Source organism: Marmota flaviventris, chromosome 18, assembly GCF_047511675.1.
Source record: "Marmota flaviventris isolate mMarFla1 chromosome 18, mMarFla1.hap1, whole genome shotgun sequence".
NCBI classification, from domain to species: domain Eukaryota; kingdom Metazoa; phylum Chordata; class Mammalia; order Rodentia; family Sciuridae; genus Marmota; species Marmota flaviventris.
Genome location: NC_092515.1, coordinates 1,226,944 through 1,251,298, shown reverse-complemented (window position 1 = coordinate 1,251,298; position 24,355 = coordinate 1,226,944). Strand labels below are relative to the sequence as shown.

General features: G+C 42.4%; 2 protein-coding genes across 2 annotated transcripts; both read right to left on the bottom strand.

The window, feature by feature from the left end:
- Positions 1-7,018: 7,018 nt before the first annotated feature.
- Positions 7,019-13,105, bottom strand: Zim2 (zinc finger imprinted 2). Its single transcript, XM_071604897.1, is given in 4 exon segments — positions 7,019-7,851; positions 10,285-10,374; positions 11,737-11,925; positions 13,027-13,105. Coding segments are annotated over 4 exon segments (1,191 nt in total).
- A 4,589-nt stretch (positions 13,106-17,694) lies between these two features.
- On the bottom strand, positions 17,695-23,330 carry LOC139702761 (zinc finger protein 215-like). The gene is made up of 3 exons (XM_071604896.1): positions 22,952-23,330; positions 21,141-21,241; positions 17,695-17,718 (listed from the first exon to the last, which is right to left on the bottom strand). The coding sequence occupies exons 1-3, from the start codon at positions 23,328-23,330 to the stop codon at positions 17,695-17,697; spliced, it is 504 nt and encodes a 167-aa protein (XP_071460997.1).
- Between the last annotated feature and the right edge of the window lie 1,025 nt (positions 23,331-24,355).

Sequence of the window (24,355 nt, the reverse complement as noted above, 5' to 3'; positions counted from 1 at the left end):
ACTGAGTTCCACAAAAGCTTGAATACATGGAAGGGTAATATCATATTCCTAGGTGGTAAGAATATGTGTAACAGTGTTAATCCCAATTAATTATAAGCTAATTGCAATAATTGGAAGGCCACTTTTGATTAATAAACATTTTCAGTCAGAATAATAATGAAATTATGGCCTTCATGTAAATTAAACATACATGTATACACTTTTTAGAGACATATGTTGAAAGACCCCTTAAATATAGAAAATTAAAAAGATTACAGGAATAGGTCAAAACAGGGTGAAAACCTAGTAAAACAAAGCATATGTTCCAGACACAGGTCCTGTTCCACCCGGCTGTCTTCAATGCTTACAGATTATTGATACTGAAGCAGTTTACAGTGGAGAAAGGGTGATTTTCATCCTCTTTTTACACAATCTCCCAAGTAAACTAAAAAATGGTTAAAGCATATTTAAAATAATAAAAACTCCAGAATAAAACACTCCAATGTTCACAAAGATTATATTATTCATTTATTTATTTATTTTTTAGGCTTGGAAAAGAAGACATAAAAAATTGAATCCCTGTCAAACAGTAATTCTAAGAAAATACCAAACAAACTGGGAAAACATTTGCAGCCAAAATAAAGGCAAATAATCAGTATCTTTATTCTACAAAGAAATGGCTCAAATTAATAGGAAGAGACTAAAGATACATAGACAAATGACTGAAGGACAGACAATGCAAAAGAGGAAATATAATTTCTTAAAAAGCTCACCAGAAAATGTTGAACCTCCTTAACAATCAGATAAATACAATTAAAATGAAGTGCCCTTTCCCCTATTAAATTAGCAAAGACAAAAAACACTCTGATTACACAGTGTCAGCTGCTGGGTGTGAACACAGATCAATGTGTCACCAGCAGTCATGCTAACTGGTGAAAGTTTTTGAAAGGATTTTTGGATGTATTGAGAACCTTAAAACAATTATACATCTTCTGACCCAGAAATTCCTCTTGGGCAAAATCTATAATAAGGAAAGAAACTTAAATTTTGAAAAATATTTAAGCACCAAAAATGTTTACTAAATATCATTTATAATTATGAAAAATCAAAAATAAATTAAATATCCAAACATCAGAAGAAGGGCCATACCATGAAGTGCTAGGTCCCGTCAAGGACTTATTCAGGAGGTGGTGAGGAGGGACAAGGAGGGGATGAGATCTGTTTTGTAAGGCACAGGCTGGCTAGAAGAACAAGGTGTGCTTCTGTACACAGAGAGTGGTCATAGCTATGTGACGAATATCTGTAAACACATTAGAAAGATTTGTCACATGTGAAAACAGAAAATAGGAACAGAATCTGGAAATGAAATCTTTTTCCCACCACTTCCTGGAGGCAACTGCCTTTATAAATCTGGTATTTTAAAATTATAAGAAAACAAACTGAAATGCTAATAGTGTTCATAGCATATTTTTCTTTGTTTGGGGGATACAGGAAAGGAAAGCAGTTATCTTTAATGAGCCAAGTGTTATTTTAAAAGAAAAATAAACATTAACCCTTCAGAAATTCATGCTTTAAAAAATAAAGGAAAATGAGTCATACAAATCAGTAAGAAGCATGAAGACGCACAAGCCAGACAGGTAACGGGTCTGAACTGCACATCAAGAAGTCTGCAAGTGGGCTGGGGAGGTGGCTCACATACAAATAAAACAAAGATATTGTGTCCACCGAAAACTAAAAAATAAATATTAAAAAAAACTCTCTCTCTCTCTCTCTCTCTAAAAAAGAAGTCTGCAAGCATCTGGATACAAAGTGCATTAGTAAATAAAGAACCTCTTTTTTTGCTTGTCATATAGGCAAAGTGTGTGTGTGTGTGTGAATAAGACACAAAAAATTAAGATTTAAAATTAAAATTAATTAGATTAAAATTAAAATTAAGATTCTAATAAACGACATCTGTTGATAGTGGCTCTCTTCAGTTCTGACTCCCGGTCCTGTTATTTCCTAAGATGGATTCATAGTGCAAATCCTTCAAGGGACATGCAGAGAACTGAGTGGTTTACAATTGTTCCTTAGAGAAAACCATCAGAACAACTTTCAGTGCCGACTGGGATGAGGCGAGGAGAGTTTTCAAAGCCTTTAAGATACACATACCTTTGGCCCAGAGATTCCCCTGCTGAGAATCTCCCCTTAAAAAGCAAAACCAAGTGCAAGGAAACCGAGAAGGAAAATGCTGAGATACTGTAGACAGAGGGCAGGTGAGTGGAGCAGAGCACGGCGGAGCGGTGGGAAGGGAGGCCCCATGGGATGAGATGGCCCATCATGCTACGCACACAAACACACCTCGGTGAATCCACCCTTCTGTGTATCTGTAAGGTACCAACTGAAAACTATCAGTAGAAGGAAGACTTGTAGAGTGGAGGAGGGGGTCGGGAAGGAGGAGGGGAAGCAAACAGGAAGCCCTGGAGATGGAAATGGAGGGGATGACATGCCATTGGGTATCACTACGTCAACACAAACCCGACAGTATCTATAGCTATAATGCACTAATAAGTTTTTTAAAAGACCCAAGAGGTGAAAGGAGGAAGCCTAACTCCAGCAGCAATGTGCATAGAGGACATAAATTACAACCACCTCAGTCTCCAGCCCTGGAAGGCCAGGTGAAATAAATGAGGACATACCCATGCAACCAAGTACTTAGGCAGTCCTGAAGAACGAACCCCGGGGTATATTTATGGCTACAGAAAGATGTTCATGATGTATGAGACTAAGAATTATAGTCTTTGAAACAGTATTTACAGTATTTCATTTCAAAAATACACATCTTTTTATAAACTATATAGATGTATGCATAAGGAAAATGGACAGCAACAAACTTATCTGTGAAGAGGAAATACAAATATTCAAAGTAAAAAAAAACGTATTTTCTAGTATTCTTAAAGGAAATAAATGACTTGTATTCACACACACACACACACAAAGGTTAAAACAGGAATGCATCTAAATTAAAAAAAATAACTTCTAAATAAAAGCAGTACCTAACTGTGAGGCCTATTAGGAATCCGGGCATGGAAGTGGATCTTTACTTTATCCTCAGCACCCACCTATCTAGCAGCAAGATAAAGGGCTGGCTGAAGGCCAGGCAGAGCTGGGGCATCCACCACTGTGCAAGCTTAGTCTACCTTGTCAACCTGAGGCCATGGCTTGTGCCTGTCCCACATACCCAGAGAGTCTACAGGTGGCAGTGTGGACTGTCAGCAAGGTGTGTGGGGGAGGAAGGGAGGTCAGACCAAGACAGTACAGTCCAACACTCCCTGAGGTTCCCTACTTAAGACTCCCAGGAAGCCAAGCCCAGGCCCATGACTGTCCACAACAGCCCCTACCAGACTTCAAGGACCACCCACCCTCTTAACTCAGGAGATTGAAGGCCAGGCTGGGGTGATGGAGGCAAGGCAAGTTGAGAAAAGTCTAGAAAAGGGAGAAAAAGAACTAGCTGGCTCAAGAAGAGTACCTACTGATGGTGAAAATACCAAAATCACGTTGCAGCCACCAGTGAACTGGCGTGGAGCATGACTCTACAGAGAACCCTGTGGTGCGTTCTTGCCACAGAAGCTGAAAGCAGACCTGGTCCCCAGAGTCGGGAGCCGACTTTCATGTAGAGGGATACAGGGGGGAGGCAGGCTCACAGGCACCCTGGAAGGCACACAGAGTGGGACATTCCACAGGACAACCACCGTATCTGCAGTATGAACTGCACAGTCACAAAAAGCTTTAAAAAAATGGTGCTCTCAATAGCCAAACCACGCACCCAGCCTAGGTGTCCATCAACAGATGAATGGATAAAGAAAACATGGTGTGTACACAGTGAATTTTACTCAGCCACAAAGAAGAGTGAGATTATGTCATCTGCAGGAAAATGGATGGAACTTGAGAACATTATGTTAAGATAAATAAGCCAGACTCAGAAGGTCAAGGGTCATGTTTTCTCTCATATGTGGGAGCAAAAGAGAAAAAGGAAAAAAAGGTTGGGGGGGATCTCATGAAAATCCAAGGAAGATCCAGAGAGTAGAGAAAAGGGACTGGGGGGGGGGAACCTGGGGAACGGTACTGGCCAAATTCTGTTGTTATGCTGTGTGCACGTGTGAATCCCATGATCATGTACAAACACAAGGCACCGGTAGAAAGTACGGAAAAAGCGAGTGACTGCCAAAGCCTGGGGCAGGGAGAGAAGAGAGTTATTATTTAATGTGTCTATTTATTTTGAAAGATGGAAATGTTCTGGGAACCTGTTGTATAACAATGTGAATAACTTGGCATTACTAAACCGTACAGTAAGAATGGTAAGATGGTAGATTTTATATCGCATGTTCTTTTAACCACAATTAAAGGTGAAAATTTAAAAACAAGTGCTTCTAAGTTTAAAAAATAAAATAAGCCTGAGTATAAGAGGAGAACCTAAAAAGGTATATTAAAATTTAGTAGGGGCAGAAGGGAAATGAATAGCTACATTATTCTCAGGGATATAGAAGACATCTAAAAAAAAGTGGGGAACTGCCTTAGAATAAGAAAGATACAAAAGATAAAACAAGCAAATGTAATCGGTGGACCATGTTTGGATCTGGATTGAACAAAGCCCACGGAAAGGGCATCTTGGACCTGACCGGGGAGGCCTGGCTGTGGACTGCGTAAACCCTTTGTCTAAGGTGATTTTGAATTTTCCTTTTTAAGTAGATATATGGAAATAAAAAATTTAAAAAAGAGTCAGTTAAAAAAGGATTAAGTACACAACAGCCCAGGAAGGGGGTCGAGCTGGCGAAACTTGCACAGGGAGAAGTGGAACACGGAGACTGAGGGACCTGGGCACACCGTGACTCTGGGAGGAGCGACTTCCCACGGGTGATGAGGTAGCAGCTCTCCTAAAGGTAAGGCAGGTCTTCCCGGAAAGGAAGGGAGAGAAAGTCAGGAGGGCAAGAACGAAGCAGTTTCTGAAAAGGACAGGCGCTGAGCAAAAGGGCACAGGAGCCAACCCGAGAGAGCTTCCGTGACCAGAGCTGAAAGCACTTGAATGACAAAATGAATAGTAATAGTATGGAATTATGCCTCACAGAATACACCCTCATGCAGCCTCGCTGAAATAAACTACTGCATAAACCAATGAGGAGGACAACACTTTCTCAAAAGACAATTTCAACTACAAAATACAGAAGGAGCGAGGGAACAGGAAATCACCATTCGGATATACCGAGTAATAATGGCTACAGCAGGACCTATTCGACAGATGTCGGGATCCAGTGGGTAAAAGTTTAAGGAGACACTGGATACCTGCATGGTTTTAAAGTTTCTCCCATAAGCTAACCATTAGTTACCAAGATAAACTTTAACTTTATAGTTAACTGTGACTGTACAGTAGAAAGACCTAACAGACCCATTTTAAGTCAAAGCATCAAGGTCAACATTCCCACAAGTAAGACACATCAACCTCATATCCCCCCACCGAGTGTCAGCAGGATCAGAAACCAGGTATCAGCAACTCAACTGTGGGTTGAGGGGAGAAAATAGATCCAGCCAATGAGGGCATTTTCATTCAGCACTTCAGAAACGAAGGGCGAGGGATCGTGCAGCCAGCACTACTTTTGCTGGTGTGCATTCTGGTAAGTCATATTTGTTTTAAATTTCATAACCTTAGAGCACATATTACAGATCAACCTCAAAAAAGGTTGGTTGGCAAAAAGAGCTGGAATAACAGCAGCAACCACACACCTTTTCCAGGCAAGGAATCAGGTCCTGGGTTCCAGGTCCAAACGGTCACCATGTGTATCTGCATCTGACCACGGTTCAAGGCAGTAGGAGAAGGCTTTTCACATCCTACCAATCCGGTCTAAAAGATTTTTACTGTAATTCAGGGCTTATATCTTTAAAGAATGAAGCATACATAGTAAAGAAATAGGGTTTTAAGTGAAGATGGCCATGCGGATGATGTCAGAGTCCAAGAAAGCAGAAACACTGCTTTCTCGCTGAATTATTTTTTAGAAATAAAAAAGGAAAAGAGAATAATAAGCTCAAGCCCTCAAACAGCAACCAAAAAAGAAAAAACCCTCTACTTGATCAGTAACAGCTTTACAAATTACAAGAAATTGTTTAGCAAAAATATATTCCCCTAAATCTATGTCTCAAAAAGTTATTATCTAATCCTAAATCACAAGAGAAATGTCAGAACTTCACCCTAAGAAAAAGTTCCTAACCTCTGTAGCACAAGTGGCCTTATCTGATTTAATGTGAAATGATGTTGGGTTACTAAGATAGGAAGATGGTTGTAGAAAGCATAATACTATGTCTTTTCTTCAGGGAGGATATGACAAAGAGATAAAAAGAAAAATCTGAGTTCCATTCCTGCACCATTCCTTACACCTTGCTCAAATCAACTGAGAATTTGGGAGTTTCGAGTTTACTTTATCTGTAAAATGGAATAAATATCCTAGATACCTAGAAGCATTCTTTGAAGAATCAAATAAAATAACACATAACATTTTATAAACCATGAGATATGATATAAATATATTACAATAAAATAAGCTTTGTGATTGGATAAATCTAGGTAGAACTTCAAAATTCTGTTTACCTTACTGATACATCCCAAGTGGTGAAGACACTGAATGTTAATTCTTCAATAAAAGCTCAGGCCACATATTGGCAGTCTGGATCCCGACGGCCAATTAGAAGTTTTTCATTGGGATGTCAGAATCAAGGGTCTCCATCCCATGCATACCACAAAGAAGGGCAAGATCTATTAGCTTTCTTCCTCTGCAACCAAAACATTCTTTGTAAGCACTATGCCTGGATGACTGCTAACGTGTTGGATCTTCTCATGCAAAAAGGTCACCTACACACTTACACTATTCACTGGTTCTGACTACACCATGCTGACTTTTTGAGTTAACAAGCTGTGAGGACAGGTATAAAGCCTTTCAATTCAGGTCATTCAAAAGGTCTCTCTACAGGATAAAGTGAAAAATGTTGAGAAAAATTGTTCTCTGAAAGTTTTTCAACAGTAATGGCATTCAACCAGTGTCTCCTGGAAATGGAATTGATAATGCTGAGTGAGGTAGGAGGGCAGGCTAAAACACTTCCTACAGAGTTGGCACTGGTACGGCCGCTCCTGAGCATGAATCCGATAGTGCTGAATGAGATGTGAGCTCCTACTGAAGGTTTTGCCACAGTCACAACACTGGCAGGATCTCTCTCCAACATAGTCATGTTTCCGCTGGTAACGAATTAAGTGTGTCTTGTTGCGGGGCAGCCCAGGGGGAAGGGCCTCTGCTGCTTCATGGGCTTTGAGATGTTGACGAAGATGCACGTCCTGGACAAAAGCTTTGCCACACTGAAAGCACTCACAGTAATCCTCCTGACTGTGAACTCTTACAGCGCCCCCGAGATCTGCACGCGGGATGAAAGACTTGCCCACTTGAGGGTACCTAGAGGGCCTCGGGGCCGAATGAGTCTTCTGGTGTCTGGTGAGGTGGGGCATGAGAAAGAAGGCTTCGCCACATTGTTTACACCCAAAGGGTTTCTTTCCAGTATGGATTTGCTCATGTCTCCTAAGGCCCATCTGGGTACTGAAGACCCTTTCACAAAATTTACATCTCATAGGTTCCACTGGCTGGGGTCTGATACATGTTTCAAGAGTAGTGCGTTCCAGGGGAGCCTCTCCTGGAAGAGCCCCTGATGGTGTGGTAAGATTAGGGCGTCTCTCAAGTGCATCACTGCCGTGGCTTCCTTCCCGAGCAGAGGTCTTCATGTCACTCGTGGTCACGGGACTTGAAGTCTGATTCTCCTGGTTGCCAAGGTATGACTCTGATGGATCATCAGGAGAAGACGCTCCTACACAGACATGCCAGAAGTTACCTACCCAACCCTCCCTTCCTGCCCCAAAGAATGATTTTTATATGGACAAGCTCTGCTTTGGGATTAATTCTTTGGTTTCAGGTCTCTTCCCACAATATAATCGTGGGAATGAACCTAAGGAGAAAATCAAAACAGGATTGAAAGGACAATAACCATTGGAGGGTGAAGAAGAGCAGAAAAGAACAGAGAAGCCAGACACAGAAAGTGGAATGAGGGGAACCATATAAAGACCTGGGATGGGGGCTGTCGACATTTTCCAAACCATGCTTGACAGATCACTAATATTTTGAAAAATGAGTAGCTTTGACCATAAAGGGGTTCCACTGTCAAGTCAACTTGAGAAATACCATATGATACAAATCAAGCAGGTTTCATTCCTGGATGATTCTTCAGAACCTTTGATATGCATCTCATTTCTCCAAGAGGAAAGGGACAGAAAGTAGCATTTCTAAACTGGTATTACCTGGGAATATTTTTAAAGAATACCTATTATCATGGTTCTTCAGGGTCATTGAGGAAACACTAAAATTAACAGGTCAACAGCCTCTTTCTCAGAATAAAGCAAAAGGATTCTAATCCTCTTTGGATCTTAATCTTATTTCAACCTAATCTACAATGCCAACAACCAATATCCTTCAATCCAAAATTTATTAAATGCCTATTTTGTGCAAGGCATTGCCCAACCAGATGATTATCAGCAATCTGCAAAGAAGACCTCAACCAAACTAAAATGATGGGGAATTGATTCTTTGCAAAGACTAGTGGAAGGGATGGCATTTGGGCTCAGTTTAAGTGATAAAGGACATGATGACGGTCTTAGCAAAGATGATGAACTGTGAGGGCTGGGGATGTGGCTCAGTTGGTAGAGTGCCTTGCATGCTCAAGGCCCTGGGTTCCATCCCCAGCAGCACACACACACACACACACACACACGGACTATGAAAATACACAGTCCCAGGACGTCAGAAATACTGATTTCAGTTGGAAGATCTTATAGGAGATGAGGCTGGGAGGCAAATTATACGCCAGAATGGGAAAAAACTAAATATTTTGCAAAAGTTCGAATTTTATCTTGAGGATGATTTTAAAAAACTGGTTAAGATTTGGGGTTTTATAAAGGCAATTCTTGGGCTGGAGGAAAGCCAAGGAAATCAAGTATAACTCTGTGGTTTGGAAGAAAGAATGATGAACACAGGGGTTGTATCCCAAAAGACCCCTGCGGTGGGCGAAGCAGTCTAGGTGGGACAGCAGAGGTGGAATGCGATGTAGGAGGTCATCGGGGAAGGGGACAGCTGGACCCTTCACAATGGAGCAGGCATTTTAGGAAACGGCCTTTGGAAGGAAGACTCAAGAACAGAGGACAGAGAAGCACCCATTCTCACTGCCCCTCTTCTGCTTTCCTCACCTGCTTACGTCCACTACTGCAGCCCCTTCTGCCAGTTCTACTTTCAAAGGGCAGCTTGTCTCTCTACGCTTCCACCCATCCTCTGTAGACCAGCTAAATGGATCTTTCTAGAGCGGCAGTGCCCGACAGAACTCCCTGCCATGATGGGAACGCTCTACATGTCTCTAACACAGCAGCCAGCGGCACACGTGGCTATCAGGAACGGAAATGGGGCTGGTGTGACCAAGAAACTAAATTTTAAATTTCATATAAGTTTAACTAGTTTATACATAAGTAGCCACACCCGGCCAGTGCCTGCCATACTGGACAGCACCGTTCTAGAGTGTCAACACACCACCTGCTCAGTGCCCCCCACTACTTCTCCACCTCATTCGGAACAACATCGACATTCCTATCATATCCCTATTTGGGCTGGTCCTTGTCTTTTTCTGTGACTCTCTCCGAGTCCTCGCCACTTCTTTCAGGAACCCCCGAGCTCGTTCCAACCCCAGGGACCTTGTATTTAATGTCTTTCTGCGTGTATCAGTCTTCCTCAAGGTTTCCACGTGGGTCAGCTCACGTGGGGAGGGAATGGAAAGAAACGTAAGGGAAGGGGGGAGTCTGTGGATGTCCACAGATCTAAGGAACCGGCATGGGGGAAGTAGGGGCTGAGGAAACAGAAGGGTCATTATGCCAAGGTCTTTTGCTTGCTCGGCTCAAGAGGAAGACCTATGATCCTACCGCAAGAAGAAAGGCACAAATGAATGAAGGGTTGGAATAGAGAGAAGGACACTGCCCTCCCTGGAGCTGGGCCAAAGAGGAACTCACGCTGCAGGAAGAGGTGAGGGCAAGTGCTGAGGAGAGACGGCCCTTGAGCGAGAGCACCTCCCAGCCTTCTCCTGGACCTGAGGGCTTTGAGGAAGGCCCTGATGGCATCTGCTGCCGACCTGGCCCTCCCCTCCCCTGGGCAGGGCGCTGCCTTCCCACGATTCTTATCTCCATAGCTTCCCCTCACCACTCACTCGGACACGTCACTGTCCTCCTGTCCTCCTCCACTGCCCGTGCCTCTTCTTCCAGGAGTGAGATGATGTCAGGTTTAGAGAACTGGCATCCTGTTGAGGAAGAAAGGAACTGTAAATTGTAACTCGGGGTTCAGCAACTCCAGATTCTGTGGGGGCATAGAAAGGAGGAAAACGGAGTCGGTTTCAAACCTAGAGAGCAGTGCTTCTCAGGGGCTCTTCCCCCCAGAGGACACAATGTAGGGAGATCACCTCTGTGTCCCAGCTGTGGGAAAGAAGCAGGTGCTCCTGGCCCCTAGTGGGTGGAGGCAGGGTGCTGTCCACCATCCTGCGGGCCACAGATGGCCCCACATGTCAACCCTGCTGCTGAGTGAACCTGGACCGAGGACTGAGGGTAGTTTGCCAGCTCTGTACTTCAGCAGGGGGAATCGGACACAGCTGCCCAAAGGGGGCCATCACTGTTCCCCTCTGTGTGCTCCTCCCCGCCCATCAGCTCCTCGTTTCCCACGCTGCGATCCTTCCTTGGCGAGCGCTGGCTGATCGCCTGTCTTTTCCCACTCAGAGAGGACGTCCATGAGGACAGAGGGACTACTTTGTAGCCTAGCCCTATACAGACCTGTCATACCATGACTTCTCTGACAAATTAATGAACACCTGTCCTATTCTGGCCATATCTAGGTGCCATTTAGAGAAGTAGATAGTGTTTACTTATATCTTTCTTTAAACCTCCTTCTTTGTACTTAAGTGGGCCTATTTTAAATGGGAGATTCATATCAACTCCATAAATTAAAACAAATATCATTTGCAAAAAAAACAAAAAACAAAAAACCTAGATACTTTAAGAAACCAAGATTATTCACTGCTAACTGGCTTTTTTTTTTTTTCCCTAAATAAGGAATATACCTGAGGTCTTCTCTCTACTAAAATGGAAGATCAACGAGATACAGAGAAATGCTAACACCAAACTAACACTTTATACCTGATTAGAATAACAAAGTTTGAAAGAAAATTACAAGAGAAACATCTTTCAGCAGCAGCAGCAGCACATTAATATAAAGGAGCAGATTCTAGAGTCAGGGTACTTGGGTCAAATCCCAGTTTTAGACAAACAATTTATAACTTGTTCATGACTCAGTTTCTTCATAAAATGGCACTAATAATAACAATAATAATAATAATGGCAATAAGAAGTCTCTCTCTCCCACAGAACCAGTGTGAGGATTAAAGAGGTTAGACTTGTAAAGTGCTAGACTGGTACCTGACACACATTAAGTGCTCAATAAGGGTTAACCATTTTATAATTAACAATGAGTTTAATATCAAAGTACTGCCTCTGACCTAGGTTGAACTCAGTGATGACATGAGCCGGCGTTACTGACACAACAAGAAACCACAGGAGCTGAGACCCTCGAGCCCAGTGGGCAGAAACGCGTTCTGGGGAGACGGCACACTCACCGAGGGAGAGCAGGTTCTGGTAAGTCTCCAGCATGACCTCCCGGTAGAGGTCCCTCTGGGCAGCACTAAGGGAGCCTAACTCCTCCGGGCTGAAGTCCACGACCACGTCACTGAAGGTGACCGATTCCTAAAATACCAGGAGCACTCCTAAGTGATTAACGTCCAGGAACGATCCCGGCAGCAAGGAGCCTAACGAGAGAGAACTGAGTATAAAGCAGCTGACGACTGGCTGAAAGTCCCCAGGTGTCCTGGTCCAGAGGCCACAGGGCCTTGCCTTGTCTTGTGGTGTGAGAGGATGGGAACATCTCTGAGACAGTTCCTGCCGCTGGTCACTACAGATTTAGGCTGGGGGAGACAGATCCTTTCAAGACACTTTGTAAGTAAAGAAAGCAAGAGTGCAAATACTTAAAACTTCAGGAGTATACCATGTCAGAATCAGAGTTGTGTTAAAGTCCTGGCTCTGGCTCTTAGAAACTTCATGAGTTTGTGTAAGTTAACTCTCAGTATCTCATCTGTAAAACTCAAAGCACTGACAGATACGAGGAAACAGTCAATCCTATTAATTAACAGGGAAATACAAATAAAAAACACAAAGTACCATACCCATTCAATTGACAAAAATTAAGAATTTTGAAAACATAAAGTATATAAACATTAGTCCAAAGGATCTCTTAAAGATGCTAAAGGAAATTTAAAATGGTAAACCACTTTGAACCCCAAAATTATGTTCCTAGGAATGTGTGTTCGTGTGTATTGGAGAAATGTACAAGCATGTTTATAACAGTACTGTTTATGACATCTACAACCTGGACGCAATCCAAGCATCCACTTAACAGTAGAAGAGATACACACCATGGACGAGGAAATAGAACAACATTCCATAAACACACATCCACTAACCAAGGTACAGACCGCCATCCTGAAAGCCCAAGGTCGATTCAAAGGCAGATACTAGAGGGCTACATAAGCTATGATATCCACTTTATTAACATACATACTCTTTTGTATTTTAATGGAGACTGTCTAAATTTGTTATGCAAAGCAACAAATAATAGATTAGACTAGTGGTCCTGTACTGGCTGCTCAGCTCCTACAAAGGGGTCTATTTGTATAACCCTGAGGTTTTTTATTCTTTAAAAAATTTCATACTATCTGCCAATATAAAAGTTATACGAGATTGCATATTAACTGGTTTTTATGCTTTTCTTAAAACAATAACAAGATCTAGGGACCTGGGCCACATTCTTACATGGCACGATCAGCAGAAACCACGCCACAACTCCCCCTTACATGAGGCAGTCACTCCTAGTGTGTCCTGATCCACCCAGACCAACTCCTCGTTCACATCACCGCGGCGCCCACAAAGCATCTTCACTCAAGTCACTGACAGCCAAGGGAGGGACAGAGGCCACGCTCAGGAACACGTGTTCCCAACCTTTTCCTTGTTCACCCAACCAAGAAGCCTTTTTAGACAATCTTCCCACCATCCCCCCATGATTTTTTTCTGATTCTGAAAGAAACACAACATATTGATTTCATTATTTGTCCTTTAGGTTTCCAAGGTGTAACAAGAACGTTAAAGAGCACACTTTTTAATTAAACCCCTCACAACTGCACCACGAGGTGCCGTTTGCTCAGGGCTGCAGCCGTCCATGCACTGTGTGCAGGTGGGAAGGACTGTCTCCACGGGAGCCATTTCCATCTTTACAAGGTGCCTACCAGTCCTTGGCCACCTTTGATGGCCTTTTGTAATAATCACAAATCAGCACTGATCCACATACACACTCACTAAATACTTCTGAAATCACTCTGCACACAAACCATGACCACAGCGCTTTGGCCCCGAGAACCACTCTTCACTCCTGATGGGCAACACCACACCACTGAGAGTACTATTCTAGAACGTGACTTTAAAGGGAAAGTCCCTCTCAACTGTCAACCCTCAGCTCCACTGTGTGGGACCAGGCAGGGCCAGTGTAAGTGGGCCTCCACTGGTAACTAAACACACGACGACACCACCAGCCTTATCTGTGCAATTTTATGTAAGTTCAGAGAAGTTCTATGTTTGGTGACTTCATTAAAATATTTCTCATAGCCGGGTACAGTGGCACATGCCTGTAATCCCAGCAATTTGGGAAGGTGAGGCAGGAGGATGGCACGTTAGAGGTGAGCTCAGCAACTCATCAAGACCCTGTCTCAAAATAAAAAATAAAAAGGACCAGCCTGGCCTGACCCGTGAACCACATTCGAGCCCCTAGGCCCTGGTGGGCCCCAGCACTGGCCCTGCCTGACCTGTGACCCATGCCAGAGCCCCCAGGCCCAGGCAGGCCCAGGGTGGACAGCTGCACAGAGCGGAGGACAGGGCTATGGCTTCCCAGCACCTGGTTCCTCTCAGAACTCCTCCCTCTTAGGGCACTGCAGCCACTGTAATAGCCCTCTCCTCACCTAGAACCCCCTACCCTGGGACAACTGACAGGGTGTGGAGGCAGCCACCCTGCAGCAACCCACACCACAGCGCTACATCCCTGAACAGGCTGCCCACAGCCATCCTAAGGCTGGCCCTTTCAGCCCCATCTCTGAAAGTGGTTGCTTCCATCTTGGGACACCTCCACGGCCATCTTGGGTCACCCCTCCTTGGCCAACACCACCATCTTCAGTTACCACGGCTTCCATCTTGGGACACTGGCGGAGGACTGGAAGCCCATCCCCAAGGTACTTATAGATTTGACGCTACCGCTGCCACCAACCAGGGAAGTGGCGGCTTCCATCTAGGGACAATAGCCAGGACCAGGAAGACCATCACCAAGGTCCCTGCAGGCTTGGTCACACCAGAGGCATCCTGCCAGGTGTGCTAATAGCCACCATTCTGTTGTGGAGGCAGGAGAGTGCCTTACATGGGGTCGCCTCTTGCTCTCTTTTCTCCTGTCAATAGCCAACTTCTTTTGATTCATCCTTCACTCTGCCTATGACCTCACACCTCTATATTCTCACCTCCTTCCCGTAAACATCACACTCCACACCCACACTGCTTCTGCCTTTGTGCACCAGTACAAACTGTACACCCTCTTCAAACCTACGGTCTCTACTGCAGATAATAATTGAACACATCATTTCTGTTTGTTATGACAAAACTCTAATTGTCTAAAGAGGGACTCGTTGGTTTAAAGGTATATATCATTTGCATTGGGAGCTGTTAATATTGATCTCCCTCTTAAAGGTGAGACACCAGAAACCTACAGAGACACTTTAAGATTATAGGGTAGAAAGTGTAACATCTAGGATCGGCACTACTAGAGGGAAGACACTCAGAAAGCATGAAAAGACAGGGAAGAAAGTGCCCCAACACACCAAGATGATAAAATAATAGAACTTTTTGACAGTATAGAAGAAATGTCAGAGAAGGAGTTCAGAATGTACATAATTAAAATGATCTGCAAATCAAATAATGACGTAAGAGAGCAATACAGCCAACAACTGATCACTTCAACAAAGAGATAAGAGAGCAAATACAGATAGCAAAAGATTACTTCAAGAAAGAGATAGAGATTCTGGAAGAAAAAAACAGAAATCCTTGAAATGAAGGACAATTTACCAAATAAAAAATTCAATAGAAAGCATCACCAATAGACTAGGCCACTTGGCAGACAGAACTGCAGACAATGATGACAAAATATACAATCTTGAGAATAAAGTTGACCACTCAGTGAAGATGGTGAGATACCATGAATAGAACATCCAAGAATTATGGGATAACATCAAAAGACCAAATCTAAGATGTATCAGGATAGAGGAAGGCTCAGAGAGTCAAACCAAAGGAATGCACAATCTCCTCAATGAAATAATATCAGAAAAGTTCTCAAACAAAGAATGAATTGGAAAATCAAATACAATAGGCTTATAGGACACCAAATATACAAAATTACAACAGATGTACACCAACATGTTATAATGAAAATGCCTAGCATACAGAATAAGGACAGAATTTCAAAATCTATGAGAGTTTCACGTTACATATGGGGGAAACCAATTCAGATCTCAGCAGATTCTCAACCCAGACCCTCAAAGCCAGGCGATCCTGGAGCAGCACATACTGAGCTCTGAAAGAAAATGGATGCCAACCAAGACTCTCATATCCAGCAAAATTAAGCTTTAGATTTGATGATGAAATTAAAACCTTCCAAGATAAACAAAAGTTAAAAGAATATACAATGAGAAAGCCTGCACTACAGAACATCCTCAGCAAAACATTCCACGAAATGAAAATCAGAAAGGGAGGGGGTTACACTAAAGGAAAAGCCAATCAAAGGAGAAACCAAGTCAAGTAAAAAGCCAAAAACAGACCAAAATGGCTGGGAACACAAACTGTGTCTCAATAATAACCCTGAATGTTAATGGCCTAAACTCATCAATTTAGACAGAGACTGGCTGATTGGATTTAAAAAAGACCCAACAATATTCTGCCTTCAAGAGACTCATCAGAAAAGACATCCAGCCTGAAGGTGGAAGGATGGGAAAAACATGCCATTCTCAGGGACTGGGAAACAGGCAGGAGTTTCCATCTCATATCAGATAAAGTGGACTTCACACCAAAGTTAGTCAAGAGGGTGAAGAAGGACATTTCACATGCTTTAGGATATCACGCATCAACAGGACGTAACAACTGTGAATGTCTATGCCCTAAACAATGGTGCATCTACGTATATCGAACAAACCCTTCTCAACTTCAAGAATTAAACAGACCACAACATAATAATAACTGGTGACCTTACCATCTCTTTCATCACTGGATAAATCCTCCAAACAAAAACTAAACAAAGAAACTACAGAACTCAGTAATACAATCAATGATTCAGACTTAACAGACATAATAGAATATTTCATCCATTAACAAGCAAGTCCACTTTTTTCTCAAGCAGCACACGGATCCTTCTCCAAAATAGACCATGTATCATGCCACAAAGCAAGTCTTAGCGTGTACAAAACCCAGAGATAACACCTTGCAAGGCTGGGGCTGAGGCTCAGAGGTAGAGCGCTTGCCTTGCATGCCAGAGGCCCTGGGTTTGGTCCCCAGCACCACATAAAAATAAACAAAGAAAAATAAAGATATTGTGTCTATCTACAACTAAAATAATAATAAAAAACACCTTGCATTCTATCTGACCATAATGGAATGAAATTAGAAATCAATGAAAAATTTTTTAAAAAAAGAAGCTACACCAACATCTGGAGACTAAATAACATGCTACTGAATGAGGCATGGATGACTGAAGACATAGGGAAGAAACAGAAGAATTCTTAGAGGTGAATGAGAAATCTGATACAACATATCAAAATCTCTGGGATGTATGAAGGCAGGCTAAGAAGAAAGTTCATTGTATTAGGCTCTTTTAGTAAAAGAAGTAAACATCAACAGATAAATGACCTGATATTACATCTCAAAGCCCTAGAAAAAGAAAAACAAATCAACACTAAAAGCAGAAGACAGGAAATAATTAAAATCAGGGCTGAAATCAATGAAATTGTAACAAAAGAAACAATTGAAAAAACTGACAAAACAAAAAGCTGGTTCTTTGAAGAAATAAAGTTGATAAACCTTTAGCCACCCTAACAAAAAGAAGGAGAGAGAAAAGACAAATTACTAAAATCCAAGTTGAAAAGGAAACAACACGACAGACACCACTAGAACACAGAAGACAATCAGGAACTGTTCTGGAGACCTGAAAGTCCCGGGGACACTGACACCTTTCTAGAGGCACGTGGTTTGCCAAACGGAATGAGGGGGACCTACCCAACAGACGGCGTTCAAGCAAGGAGACAGAAGCCGCCATCCAAAGCCACCGACCGAGGAAAGCTGGGACCAGATGGAGCCTCCGCCAAGTTCTGCAAGACCCGCAAAGAAGGACTGCCACCAACACTCCTGAGGTTACCATGTGGCTGGAAAAGGAGGGACCCTCCAACTCATTCTATGAAGCTCGCATCACCCTGACACCAAAGCAGACAAAGATTCATCAGGGAAAGGAAACTTCAGACCAATATCCCTGATGAACATAGATGAAAAAATTTTCAATAAAATTTTGGCAAATTGCATACAAAAACATATTAAAAAGATAGTGCACCATGATCAATGGGGTTCATCCCAGCAAAGCAGGGTTGGTTCAACACATGAAAATCAATAAACATAATTCCCCACATCAGTAGCCTAAGAATCATATGATTATATCAACAGATGCAGAGAAAGCATTTGACAAAATTTAGCACCCTTTCAAGTTCAAAACACTAGAAAAACTAGGGATAGCAGGAACATACCCCAACATTGTAAAAGCCATCTATACTAAACACAGGCCAATATCATTCTAAATGGAGAAAAATTGGAAGCATTCCCTCTAAAAACTGGAATAATACAGGGATGCCTCTCTCACCACTTCTATTCAACATCGTGCTTGAAACTCTAGCCAGAGGAGTCACGATATAATTAAAGGGATTTGAATAGAAAAAGAAGAACTCAAATTATCACTATTTGCCAACAACATGATTCTATACTTAAGAGGATCCAAAAAAATTCCATCAGAAAACTTCTAGATTTAATAAATGAATTCAGCAAAGTAGCAGGACATAAAATCAATACCCATAAAAATCAAGTGTATTCCTATACATTAGTGATGAACCCTCAGAAAGAGAAATCAGGAAAACCACCCTATTCACAATAGCCTCAAAAAAAAAAAATACTTGGGATCAATTTAACAAAAGAGGTGGAAGACCTCTACAAAGATCACTCAGAACACCAAAGAAAGAAACTGAAGAAGACCTTAGAAGATGGAAAGATCTCTCATGCTCTTGGACAGACAGAACCGATGTTGTCAAAATGGCCACATGACCAAAAGCACTTTGTGGATTCAATGTGATGCCAATTAAAATTCAAACATTGTGCCTCACAGAAACAGAAAAAGCAATCATGAAATTCATTTTGAAAAATAATAGACCCAGAATAGCCAAAGCAATCCTTAGCAAGAGTGCAGCAGGAGGCATCACTACAGCAGACCTTAATATACTGCAGAGTCACAGTGACAAAAGTGGCATGGTATTGGCACCAAAGCAGACCTGAAGACACAGAGAGCAAACCCCCACACACACAGTTGTCGCATACTAGACAAAGGTGCCCAAAACACACACTGAGAGGAGACAGCCTCTTCAACAAACGGTGCTGGGAAAACTGGAAGTGCATTCCATGCACCAACCTCAGTGGATCAGGACCTAGGAATCAGACCAGAGACCCTGTGTCTAACAGAAGAGAAAGTAGGCTCTAATCTTCATCACGCTGGATTGGGCCCCAGCTTCCTTAACAAGACTCCTAGAGCACAAGAAATAAAATTAAGAATCTAAAAAGCTTCTTCTCAGCAAAAGAACTAATCAATGAAGTGAATAGGAGCCTACAGTGTGGGAGCAAATTCTTACCACAGAAACATCAGAGAGAGCATTAATCTCCAGCATATATAAAGAACCCAAAAAACTTAACACCAAAAACCAAACATGTCAATCAATACATAGGCTAAGGAGCTGAACAGTTGCTTCTCAGAAGAAGATACAATCTACCAACTAATATAAAAAAATGCTCAACATTTCTAGTAATTAGAGAAATGCAGATCAAAACTAAGATTTTTATCTCAAGATTCCATCTCACTCCAGTCAGAATGGCAGCTATCAAGAGTAGAAACCATAATAAGTGTTGGTGGGGTGTGGGGAAGGCACACTCACACACTGCTGGTGGGAACGGGACAGCCCACCTTTAACCTTTTTTAGAGAAGAACATTCTATGGAAGGCCTTTGATGTACCCCGACATAAATAAAGCAGGCATGGGCTCCGTTTTGCGAGACACAGAAGCTCGATGCGTATGACTGGCTTGCCTGTCCTGTCCCTGCCCTTTGAAATAATTTTCTGTGTCCTGTGTCTTTTTAATCATTCTATTTTTTCTAGCTTTTATTTCTCAGCCAGCCCACGTCACCAAGGGGAGCCCCATTCCCACTGCCTGCGCAGGACGTGGGTGAGAGGAGGGGCAGGGGATAGGAAAGGCGGTGGAATGATCTCAAGAATGGTGTGACCCTACTTCATGTACAACCAGAGAAGTAAAAAATTGTGCTCCATTTGTGTACAATGAATTGAATAGCATTCTTCTGCAAATAAATAATTTTTAAAAATAAAGAAATAAAAAGGACAAGGGAGGAAGCTCAGTGGTAAAGAACTCCTGTTCAACACCCAGTACCAACAACATGTGTGAGTGTGTGTGTGTGTGTGTGTGTGTGTTTTAAGCATTATTTTGGAGAAAACATAATGGTAGAACATATTATCTTTCATTAAAAATATAAAATCTGGGCTATGGACTCAATTATCTCAAATCTAAAAATTTAGTTGGATCAGCCAGGAAACATTCAGTATGTCTAACTAAATTTGTATTTCAGATAAACAACAGATAATTTCTTAGCATAAGCCATATTCCAAACATTGCATGAGACATATTTATGCTAAAAATTTATTCACTGTTTATCTGAGATTCAAATTTAATTGAGTGTTCATCTGCCGTATCTAGATAGCCTAAGTTGGGGTAATGGCACTTCAGCCATTACTTAGAAATAACTAAATGGTAAGGAATGAACTCTGAAGCCCGACTACCTGAGTTCATATCGCAGCCTTACCATTTGACAACAGTGTGACCTTCAGCAAGTTACTAACTCTTCCTTCCTCCATTCTCTCACTTATAAAAATAAGCATAATAGTTCAAACTACACAGACTTAGATAAGATGTGATATTAAAAAGAAATCCAAGAATCCCAGTGGCTTGGGAGGCTGAGGGAGGAGGACTGCAAGTTCAAAGCCAGCCTCAGCAAAAACGAGATGCTAAGCAACTCAGTGAGACCCTATCTCTAAATAAAATACAAAATAGGGCTGATGATGTGGCTCAGTGGTCAAGTGTCCCTGAGTTCAATCCCCAGTACGCTTCCCCCCAAAAAATCAAAGGGATAGAAAATATATAGTATATGGGATAATGTTTAAGTGCAACAAAGAAAAGGAAAGCAAGAAATAGTGGACTGGAGGGGTGGGGTTGTGGCTCAGTGGTAGAGCGCTCGCCTAGCAGGCGCGAGGCCCTGGGTTCGACCCTCAGCATCACATAAAAACAAATAGAGGTATTGTGTCCAACTACAACTAAAAAATAAATATTAAAAAAAAAGAAATAGTGGACTGGAGAGTCAAAAGAAACTTAGACAGGGTAGCGATGGAGAAGGTCAAGGAGAGTAATATTTATATAATGAGCTAAGTAAATGAAGATGGGGTCTACCTAAATAGGTGAGGTGACAAAATCAGAAGGTCCGACTCATATTTGAGTACCAAGTGACAGGAAAGCTCGACTCACCTGGGAGCCACCGGATGGTTGACTGTTCAACCTCTTTGTATTCTGTGGGTGTTCCTTGGTGCTCCTATTTCCTACAAGCACAGAGTCCTCAGCAGGGAAACCTAGAAGAGGGGACACCATGGCATTGAGTCCGGTCCTGCAGTATCCAGAGAGCAGCCTTCCACTCTCACACCACCCATCCTGCTGTGGGGGGCAGCAGGAGTCCTGGGCTTCCTAGGCTAAGAGAAAGACAACAGAATAATTCCTCTACTCAGTGGAGCAAGTTCCAAAAGAGAACACTGGTCGTCTCCCAGCTCTGAACCCTTTAATGGCTCCTCACTGCCTTCCAGATAGTGAAAATTCTCTCTACAGTGGTGATCTCTGGTTCCACTGTTCCACAAAATCACCAGGGAATCTCAGTTTCTCAACTGTAAAACAGAAGCAAGGATACTCAACGCCTCTGAAAGCTCTTAGATCAATGTCACCAATGTAGGGCAGACAGTAGGTCACTTTTTGACAGCAGCCCGCAGGGAGCCTTTGTTGGTCTTTCCACTCTCAGATTCAGAAGACAACGTCTCCTTCCCTCCAGAGCCTGAACCTTGAGGACCTTCCTGGCCTGCAGTCTTTTCCAAGTGCATGGCTCACTGATTGTCATTCCCTTCTCCTACCCTATGCAATTCTGTTCCCTGAGTTCCATGCCTGGCCAAGTCTGAACCTCTGGGATAATATCCACTGTGTCCACTTGAGGCAGTGTAACACCGTGAGAGCAGACACAGGCCTAGCTCGGGATCCCGACTGCCAATTAAGACCTGTGGAATCACCAGCAAGTTACTCAACTTTGTGCTATTGTCTCCAGGTCCATAAAACAAGGCTGATACCTATTTCACAAAGCTGTTAATAGAAGAAGATGATTTAATACACAAAAAACACCTACAATAATACATTATAAGTGTTCAACATGTTCACTGCACATATCCTAAAAATTCTAATAAGAAACACATGTACACAGTACTAGATTAACAACGATCCTTACATCATGATACGTTATCAGCATTGAGTTAGGCATGATCCTCATGTTTATTTTAAATTCATTCATTTACATTTTTAAATACAATTAAGGCCTGTGCCAAACTAAAACATTCCCAATAACTTACATCTATGCATTTGCTTCTTTTCTGCCATGCTCTATCCTGCCTTCCAGAGATAGTTACAATCTTGGATTTGTATCTATTGTTCCCTGGATAGGTAGATACAGATATCTTCACATTGTACAAAACACTTTGTTTTTAGTATTATTTTCATTCAAAGGATTACGAAGACTGCGTGCCTTTCACCTATCATTCTTGAAACGTCCTTAGTTCCAATCTAATAACTTTATTTTGAAAGAGACCAGTAAATTTTAGAAGAGACTGAACTTTCAGGACTTGTTGTCTCCCACATTTTTTGTTCCCTTGCATCTAAAATTTAGCCATTCATTTAAAAAATTATTCTTTTGATTTGAGTAAAAAGACTAAATGATCCATAGACAATTTTTTCCCCAAACATACACTAAATATGTTAATTCCAAGGGTAATCCTAGTTTTTTGGTAGGGTGTGTAGTTTTGTTTTGCACTGATACTAAAGTTTAGGCTGAGTAAGAAATGTGGGGGGGAGGGACAAAGCCAGAACTCTCAAATAATAAACATCAAAGCAAAAAATCAAATCCCCCACATTTTCCATCTCACATCAGATTAGGCAGATTACCCTGATATATAAGACCATTTCTTCATTCAACAGTCACTCCTATGGACTGGGCATACGAGGGCAGTCAGTCAGCGGACACACTGTCTTACCTTTCTCCCCACAGGCCCGGATCAGGTGTGCCACCAGGGCTCCCGCCTCCCTGCTGCTCTTGGGCTGCTGAGACCTCACCCACACCTGAACCTCCTTTGGCAGTGTGTTCAGAAACTGCTCCAGCACCAGTTGTTCTATTATTTGCTCTTTGGTGTGAGTCTCTGGCCGAAGCCATTGCCGACAAAGCTCCTGGATTTGGCTCACAGCTTGGTGAGGCCCGGTCACCGACAAATACTGAAAATGCCTAAACCTTTGATGAGAAACTTTCAGAGTCCCTGGGTTTCTTGTGGGCATGGTATCTGGATTCTCCTCTTGATCATACAGAGGAAAGATGTGGGGACTTCTCACGATATCCAGAACCCCTGTCACATGCAGCATCTTCACAGCTTGGCCCCTTACAGGATGGAGGCACACTCAAAGGCAGGCTGCTCCAGGACACCCTGTTGTAGAAGATGGTGGGCAGAGCTGCATCAGAAAAAACGATAGCAACACCCAGGACCTGCAGATATTACACAGACTTACAAATGGCCCACAGAGTTAGGACTGGACATGGGGTGGAGGTGATCTGAAGTACAGGGACTTGGCTCATTTTGCACAAATGCCTAAATACAATTAGTAAATATTTGTGCATACTCTCACACAGATTCTACCTCAGTCCTATTCCCAGGTCTGGAAAATCCACAGAACAGGCTACAAGTATATCAGACATGGTAAATGAATGGAAAAGAGATTAAAACCCAAACCACAATGAACCAAATTTATTTGATAATCTACAAAAGCAAGCATTTTTCATTTCAAAAATCATGAGTTAAGACAAGTATATTACACAGAATGAACAAAGATACTTACAAGATATACATCTTCAAAGAAATGGATTCAAATGTTAAATATAGGAAGAACTCATGCAGATCAGTGCAGACAAAACAAAAGCGAAAAGGTTAAAAGACTGGAACACGTATTACACAAAATAAGATAGGTAAATGGCCAAGAAACCAAATTCAGCTTGGCTTCATTAGTTAGCACAGACACACAAGTTAAAACCACAATGGGATGTCACTACATACCTCCCCGACATCCAAAATGAAAAAGTCTGACAATACTAAGTGATGGCAAGGAGATGGAGCCACAGTAGAAAGATATACTCATATGCTGGGACTCTAAACAGAAATGACAATATGGATACCTTGCTGTTGAGTGAAAGAAAAGGGCTCAAAAATCCACATTATCTGGTTCCGTTTATATAAAATGGGCAAAATAACCAAGATGTTAGAAGAGCAGAGTAGGGAGGGACAGGGTGGATGGAAGATGGGTGCAGTGGAGCGAGGCAGGGCAAGGGCAAGGGGAAGGGTAACCAGAGAAGGAGTGGCCCCTGAGGTAGGGGAAGGAGTTGCTGAGGTGAAGGA

Coding starts and splice junctions, on each gene's coding strand:
- LOC139702761 (XM_071604896.1), bottom strand. CDS start 23,330: ATGCTGCATGTGACAGGGGTTCTGGATATCGTGAGAAGTCCCCACATC. Junction 21,242..22,951: donor CCGGGCCTGTGGGGAGAAAG/GTAAGACAGTGT, acceptor CCCCTCTTCTAG/GTTTCCCTGCTGAGGACTCT. Junction 17,719..21,140: donor AACCATCCGGTGGCTCCCAG/GTGAGTCGAGCT, acceptor CTTTGGTGTCAG/GGTGATGCGAGCTTCATAGA.